An 8,800-nucleotide genomic window follows, 5' to 3' on the forward strand; every position below is an offset into this window, starting at 1 on the left:
GTTGTTATTGTTGTTGTTGTTGTTGTTGTTGTTGTTGTTGTTGTTGTTATTATTATTATTATTATTATTATTATTATTATTATTATTATTATTATTATTATTATTATTATTATTATTATTATTACTACTACTACTACTATTACTATTACTATTATTATTATTTAGTATTATTGTTGTTCTTGTTGTTGTTGTTCTTGTTGTTTTTGTTATTGTTATTATTGTTATTGTTGTTATTGTTGTTATTGTTATTATTGTTATTATTGTTATTGTTGTTGGTTTTATTGTTGTTGTTGTTATTATTATTATTGTTATTATTATTATTATTATTATTATTATTATTATTATTATTATTATTATTATTATTATTATTATTATTATTTTTGCAGAAAGATTAGGATCTATTCTCATTAAAGATAATCAAGGGATACAGATCCAAAGTCCATCAATCTACAAGGGAGCCAGTGTGGCCACCTAAATAAAATAACATGCGCCTAAAGAAAACCCAGACAAAACAAAACCATCAAAAGCTAACACAAGTTTGTAGTCTAATGTTAACTAGGTACAGAATTTGCCAAATTAAAGCAGCAGGAGAGGATTTAAGTCCCTTGAAGATCCTTCTATTGCGTTCCTTCCAGATAAGATAGATAGCACACAACAGAAGACATATCCGCTGTCTTTTTACCAGGGCAGACCCTCTGTTATACAGCTTGTACCAACGAAGAGTCTGAGATAAGCTAGCCTGAAAAGGCACCTGCAGCCAACGGGATACCTGAGACCAGACCTCAGCAGAAAGGGGGCAATCAAAGAAGAGATGGGCAGCCATTTCAGCAGCACTCTCACACAGTGCACACCTGTTGACAAGCACCATCCCTCTCTTGCATAGATTATCCACAGTGGGCAGACTATTCTCAGCAGCCAGAAGCCCAATAAAAGAATGCTTAGGAATGTTAAGGGAGTCACCCAGAGTCCTATGATAGGATAAAACAGGCCCTTTGCTCCTCAAACCTTCATAAATCAGGCATTTATATTCAGGAGTAAGCAAGAGTTGCTTAGCTTGCTGAATACCACCAGTGAACGAGATGAGATGATCCCTGCAAGTGATGATATTTCCCCAAAACCAAGAGTGGGCAGCAGTAATTTGGAAGTTCCAAAAGCTAACACTTTTAAGAATATAAGCATTAACCCATTGGACCCAAATATTAGGAGCTGCAGATTCAAGCTTCTTTATCCACCCCATCATATGTGCTTTGTTCTAACTCAGAATCTCCTTTATGTCAACCCCTCCTTCCTTTCTAGGCCTACATAAGCTCTCCCAACTTTTAAAAACCATCCTTCTTTGCCCATCTTCAATACTCCAAAGGAAGTCTTTACACATTTTATAAATCTTCTTAGCAATCCCTTTAGGTAAAAGGACACTAGATTATTATTATTATTATTATTATTATTATTATTATTATTATTATTATTATTATTATTATTATTATTATTATTATTATTATTATTATTATTATTATTACTATTATTATTATTATTATTTAGTATTATTGTTGTTCTTGTTGTTCTTGTTGTTTTTGTTTTTTTGTTATTGTTATTATTGTTATTGTTGTTATTGTTATTATTGTTATTGTTGTTATTGTTGTTTTTATTGCTATTGTTTTTGTTGTTCTTATTGTTGTTGTTATTGTTATTATTGTTATTATTGTTATTATTATTGTTGTTGTTATTGTTGTTATTGTTATTGTTGTTGTTATTGTTGTTATTGTTGTTGTTGTTATTATTATTATTATTATTATTATTATTATTTTTTTTTGCAAAAAATTTATAGTCCTTTTTATTCATCCATAAAAGGGGAAGAAAAAGGACAAAGATTTCAATACAAGCATATCCACTTAGGCTATGAGATCAAAGCCTATAGAGCTGACTAGCCATATGGGCATAATGTATGGTAGAAATCTTCCCTAGAATACGAGTACTAACTGTCGACTTGATTACATAAACTAGTCGTTCAACCTCTGCTTCTTTCCCTGTGAAAATTCTAGCATTCCGTTCAGCCCAGATATAGTAACAAGCAGCTGCAATGCTACTTCTGAACCAGCCATTCTTCCAATGTCTGCGTTTACTCCTATGCATACTCGAGTAGTTCGGTTTTGCAGTCACACCCTCCGCCTTCAATATCTAGCCCATGAAGAAGCGCAGTCCAGACAGCATGTGAGAAGGGGCAACTAAAGAATAAGTGAGTGTGAGTCTCCATTGCTTGCTTACATAAGATGCATCTATTTGGAATGATCATCCCTCGACCTATGAGATTGTCAACTGTTGCCAGCTGTTGCTGAACAGCCAGGGAGGTGACTAAACTATGATTAGGGAGGATAAACTGATGCTTTAAAGCTTGAGCCCATGGGAGAAAAACTTGAGCAGTCCTGAACCAGTTATAAGCCATGTCAATTTTGAACTTTCCATGGACAGTCCAAGAGGAAAGAAGTTGATGAGCAGCAAGCTGAGAGCCAGTCCTTTGAAGGATTTCATTCTTGACAGTGATGATGCTCTTGAGGCTCTCAGAGTGCCTATCCTTGCTCATTAAATCCCAGAAAACCATATTAGAGAAATTGTAGGCCTGAGTCCAGGTAAACCAGAGACCAGTTTGTTTATGTATGATAAGCCAAAGCCATTTTGCTACCAGAGCTTTATTCCAAGAAAGCAGCTCTCTTATGTCAAAACCACCCTCATCCCAGCTTGTGCATATGCTCCTCTAACTTTTAAAGATCAATCTCCTGCTGCCATCCTCAGAATTCCAGAAAAAATCTTTACAAAGCTTGTTTATGATTTTGATGATACTTTTAGGCAAAATGACACAAGCCCCCCAGAAATTTGTAATTCCAAATATGACAGAGTTTAAAAGTTGGACCTTGCCTGCATAAGAAAAGGACTTGATAGTCCAGTGATGTAGTGTAGTCTGAATTTTACTGAGCAGAGTACCATAAGTCTCAACAGTGTTCCTTGCAACATTAAGAGGCAAACCCAAGTATCTAAATGGGAAGTGACCCTCAGAAAAGCCAGTGACAAGAAGAATCTGGTTTTTAACAACAGTAGGAACCCCTCCAAAGTACACATCAGTTTTCTCAGTGTTAGCATGAAGTCCAGACCATTTTGAGAAATCATGTAAAGTTGTCAACACAGCACTAACAGATGGCACATCACCCCTGGTAAAAATCATTAGGTCATCTGCAAAAATATGGTGTGTGAGGCCAAGTTTAGAACATTTAGGGTGATAAGATACATTAGGCTGAATGCAGATCTTCCTAAGATATCGAGACAGAATCTCTATGCTGAGGACAAAGAGATAGGGAGAGAGAGGATCTCCCTGCCTTAGGCCACTTTTCCCTTGAAAGAAACCATGAACAGCTCCATTGAGCTTAATAGAGAACCATGAGTTAGAGATACATCCCATGATCCAGCCAATAAACTGTTGAGGGAACTTAAAAGCTGCCAACATATCTTTCACAAAAGCCCACTGAAGAGAATCAAAAGCTTTCCTGAGATCAACCTTTATAAGGCATCTGGGGGTTAAGAACTTCCTACCATATCCTTTAACAAGAGACTGAGACAGCATTATATTTTCATGTATATTCCTTCCCGTGATGAAAGCATCTTGCTCAGTTCCAATGAGGTGAGGTAGGACATTCTGAATCCTATTGGAGAGGATTTTACTAATAGTGTTATAAAAAGTTGAGCAGCAGGATATGGGTCTAAAGTCTTTAACAGAACTACTGACCTGTTTCTTAGGAATGAGGGTAATTAGGGTAGCATTAGCCTGCTTACTTAATCTGCCATTCCTAAAGTAAGCTTGGACAGTCTTACAAAAATCAGGGCCCACCAAATCCCAAGAGGTTTTGAAAAAAGCAGAGGAGAACCCATCAGGTCCAGGGCTTTTATCAGAGCCAATACTAAAGAGAGCATTCTTAATTTCAGAGTTCTCAATAGGTTTGGTCAGTCCCAAGATGTCCTCATCAGTTACACATTGTCCCTGCTGGAGAAAAGAAGTATCCAGGGGAGAAGTGTCTACAGAAGTACCAAGGAGACTTTTATAATATTCAACAAATCCAGCAGCCACATCATCCAGACCAAATCTATCCAGACCATCTTTATCTTGGATTTGCCCAATGATCTGCTGCTGCTTCCTATCATGTATCCTAGCATAAAAATACTTAGAAGAGGAGTCACTGAAAGAAATATGCTCAATTTTAGATTTTTGTATTAACATAATTCCTTCAGTCTTTTTTAGCTGCACAAACTTTGCAAACAGTGCCCTTTCCTGATCCAAGAGAGCAGTAGAGTGGAGATCAGCTTGGAGTTGTTGTTGACATTGGTGAAGCTTGTCCTTGCAAGCAGATATCTGGGAAGAGATATCAGTAAAATTGTGCTTATGCATTAAAGTGAGCTTAGTCTTTACATTTTTTAGTTTTGCAAAAAGCTTGAATTGGAGAGAACCATTGACAGGTTCCATCCAGGCATTCTGGACTGTGGTTTGATAATCAGGGTGCTCAATCCAGCAGTTTAGGAAACTAAAACGTGCATGGACATGTTGATCCTCAAACACAGTAACCAGAATTGGAGAGTGGTCAGAAATACCAGGAGCTAGGAAATTTGCAGAGGTAGCAGGGAAAGTGGTGAACCAGGAAGAGTTTGCCAAGGCTCTATCTAGTTTGGACCAGACTCGTCCCTCATCCTCCTGCTTATTATTCCAGGTAAGCTCACTACCAGTACCATAAACATCATCTACCTCACACTGCAAGAGGCAAGAGTTAAAATCAAGGATGTCAGCAAGGTGAGCAGGAGTCTTACTAACATGTTCTTCAGCAGTTCTAACTACATTAAAGTCTCCAAGGAGAAGCCCTTCTTTGACAGCATTCTTGATATTAATGAGATGAGACCAAAGAGTGTCACGTTCTCGGGCATTATTACTAGCATAGATCATAGTCACATGAAACTTATGACCAGTGGCATGGTGCAAAGCTTCACAGTGGATGAATTGAGAGTTGTAGAGCAAAGGGGTGACAGTCACACTAGAAGGCTTTCAAATGAGCCAGATTCGGCCATTATAATGCTCTTTATAGTTATTAACCACTTTGTAGTCTTTAAAAATAGTCCTAGCAATTTTTTGAGCATTCTTTTCTTTGACTCTAGTTTCAAGAACTCCAAAAATATCAACTCTATGGGATCTCAGGAAATCCAGGACTTCCAGCTGCTTGAGAGGGTCATTTCCCCCTCTGATATTCCATGAGGCAATCTTCATTTACCTCTATCATGAGGGACCCCATCTCCCAGATCAGTTCTAGCTATTGTCCTGGCAGGACTGTGAAACATAGTTGAATCAGTTAGAGGGTCTCTCTTCAAGGCTATTTGAGACCTTTCCAACCTATCATTCTTGCTGCATTCTTGATGCATTACAGTGAGAGAAGAGAAGAGCTGTACCCTGGTTAGGCTAGGGGAGGTATCAACAGCAGGATCCCCTTGCCCAAGAGTGACAGCCCCCACTAAACCCACTGAGGTACCACCTAGCAGGCAAGGCTTAGAGTGTGCTATCAGATCTCTCTTCAAGGCTATTTGAGCATCTGATAACATGATAGCACTACTGGCAAGATGAGGAGCAGTAGTGTTCAGATCAGAGTGTAAACTGGTGTGACCAGGATCAACTCCAGCAAGCAAAGCTCTCTTCAAGGCTATTTGATTCAGAGCATGCTGATCTAGCTGACTGTTATCAAGGGAAATCTCAACTTCCAGAGAAGGTGTAATCATATCAGTACCCTCCTGATCAGCTGAAGAGTCCCCCTGGATACAGGCATTTGATGTAGCAGGTGCAGTTCCTGTCACTATCTGAGTTTGAGCTTGAGTGACTAACAAGCTACTTTCTGAAGAAACTACTACCAGATCTTTGTCCAAGTTTTGAGTATCATCTAGCAGGGCTTCCCTGCTAATAGCTTTTGGAGAAACAGTAATCTGAGTTACACCAATTATTTCATTCTCAGTCTGGGCCAGCAATCCTGAGTCAGTGCCCAGAGAAGCAAAAGAGTTCTGAAGAGGAATAGACACAGAAATATCAGGCTCAGCTCTCTTCAAGGCTATTCGAGCCTGAGCCTGCTGGTCTGTCCAAGGACCCCCAGAAGATGTTCTGGTAGTACTCTCCTTTGCAGCTGGTTTAGTAACAGGCTTGTAAACCACCTTAGGAGCAGGTTTGACTGGAGGTTTACTATTCTTGCAAGAACTGAGCTGGTGCCCCATTTTCCCACAACCAGAGCAGAACCAAGGCAACCATTCATAATCAATCCTCTGAGCACGAGGTCCAAAAGGAGTATTAAGGGTAACCTGCTCAGGGAGGGTCTTAGATATGTCAGCCTCAACCATGACCCTAGCAAAGGAGAGTCTCTCCTTACAGGTGGTAGTTAAGTCAGCAAACATAGGCCTCCCAATAGTGCTAGCTAGCTTAATGAGGAGAGAACTGGACCAAAGAAAAGGGTCAAGATCTGGAAATTTCACCCAGATGGGAATAGTGGACACCCTTTCCATGGAAGTGGAAAAAGAAGGAGACCACTGTTTCAAGATAAGGGAATGTCCACCCAATTTCCAAGGCCCTCCTTTAAGGATATTGTTCATTTCTTCCTCAGAGGCACATCTAAAACTGAACCAACCTCTCTTAAAGTATTGAAAAAACTGGATTTGCAATATCCCCCCAGTTTTTAAGGACAAAATCCCCAACATGCTTAAGGGTAGGCTTCAATCCAATCACATTACCCATAAGAGTATGTTTCCAAAGATTGAGTTCCTCCTGAAAATCCCCCAAATCAATGTCAATTTCATCAGTATGCTTGCTACTTTCATGAAAGAAAAGACTCATTCCCAGTTGGTTTTTAGATTTGGCAACATCTGCCCATTTCTTGGGTTTCTGCACATTAACACACCCAGAATGATAGGCATGGTCATCCAAGAAACAGGATCCAGGGTCCAGGGAATTAAGAGGCTTATCACAGATAGAAGCAGCATTCATGTCCATGGACATAGGATCACTAGAAGGATTCTCAACAATGGTATCAGTAGAAACAGCAGAAACAACAGGGGTAACATCAATATGAGCAGTTACAGGTGTAATAGCAATTTCAGCAGAAATCACAGTCTTAGCAACAGATTCAGTAGAAATCTCACACGTTTTAGAAGGAGCAATACTACTTGATTGAGCTGGACTAGCAACTTGATTAGGAAATGAAGGCGCTAAAGTACAATTAGTCGCAGAAACAGAGGTCAAAGGAACACCATTGTTATTACCCAAAGATCCAATCGAAGATACACGTATTGATTTAGGTTGCGAACAAGTACGTGTTAACCTTCGATTAGAAGAATTAATGGCGTCAACAATCAAGTCATTCAATAGCAAAGAATTACGACGCGGAGAAACTGGGTTTTTAGAAAGAGAATCAGGAATACACACCAAATCGGTATCATTAGAAGCGCCAGAAGCTGAGGAATCGAAAGATGTCCTTGCTTTTGGTGGTCGTCCCCTACCCCGAGCCATAGAGCTTCGAAAGCGTAGTAATGGCGGTGGAATTTCAGAGAAAACGGTTTTAGAGAGAAAAACTTCTTCTCTCTATGATTATTATTATTATTATTATTATTATTATTATTATTATTATTATTATTATTATTATTATTATTATTATTATTATTATTATCATCATTATTATTATTATTATTATTATTATTATTATTATTATTATTATTATTATTATTATTATTATTATTATTATTATTATTATTACTACTACTATTATTAGTACTATTACTATTATTATTATTTAGTATTATTGTTGTTCTTGTTGTTATTGTTCTTGTTGTTTTTGTTATTGTTAATATTGTTATTGTTGTTATTGTTGTTAGTGTTATTATTGTTATTGTTGTTATTGTTGTTTTTATTGTTATTGTTTTTGTTGTTCTTATTGTTGTTGTTATTGTTATTATTGTTATTATTGTTATTATTATTATTATTATTATTATTATTATTATTATTATTATTATTATTATTATTATTATTATTATTATTATTATTATTATTATTATTATTATTGTTCTTATTGTTGTTGTTATTGTTCGTATTGTTGTTGTTATTTTTGTTGGTTTTATTGTTATTATTGTTGTTGTTGTTGTTATTATTATTATTATTATTATTATTATTATTATTATTATTATTATTATTATTATTATTATTTATTATTATTTTTTTTTTTTTTGCAAGAAAGGTATTTTCTCATATATTCCAAACAAGGGAGTACATAAGATTTCTTACAAGAGTATATCCCTTAAACTATACAATTACAAAAAATGTATTAGGAGTGTAAAGCCTCTATGATGTCTTCATGTAGGATTTGGTGTGACTTGGTAAGGAGGATGAGATCAACACTATGTTGGATCTCCTTGATGAGAAGCTGGGCAGGACGCTCATATCCTTCAAAAACTCTTCTATTCCTTTCATGCCACAGACTGTAAATAGCTGAGGTCAAGCAACAAATGATCTTCTTATTACGCCAATGCTTACGAGGAGTACGTTTAAGAGACCAGAGGAGAAGACTGCGTAGTTGCAGGTCCTGAACGTGAAGACCCATCCCAGTAAGCAGGCCTCGCAGAACCTGTTGAGAGTAGCAACAGTGGAAAAAGAGATGACGGGAACTTTCAGCCTGGAGCTTACATAAGAAGCATCTATTAGGCAGACAAATACCCCGTTTACTGATAAGATCTAAAGTAGCAAGTTTTCTCT

General features: G+C 37.1%; 1 protein-coding gene across 1 annotated transcript; it reads right to left on the minus strand.

Annotated features, from left to right (window-relative positions):
- Positions 1–520: 520 nt before the first annotated feature.
- On the minus strand, positions 521–1,237 carry LOC141628947 (uncharacterized). The gene has a single exon (XM_074442029.1). It carries the CDS (start codon positions 1,235–1,237, stop codon positions 521–523), a length of 717 nt encoding a protein of 238 aa, XP_074298130.1.
- Positions 1,238–8,800: the final 7,563 nt, after the last annotated feature.

The sequence above is a fragment of the Silene latifolia genome, chromosome Y, assembly GCF_048544455.1.
Source record: "Silene latifolia isolate original U9 population chromosome Y, ASM4854445v1, whole genome shotgun sequence".
Lineage (NCBI taxonomy): Eukaryota > Viridiplantae > Streptophyta > Magnoliopsida > Caryophyllales > Caryophyllaceae > Silene > Silene latifolia.

What these genes read in the sequence shown, in the direction of transcription:
- LOC141628947 (XM_074442029.1), bottom strand. Translation starts at nt 1,237, where the DNA reads ATGGGGTGGATAAAGAAGCTTGAATCTGCAGCTCCTAATATTTGGGTC.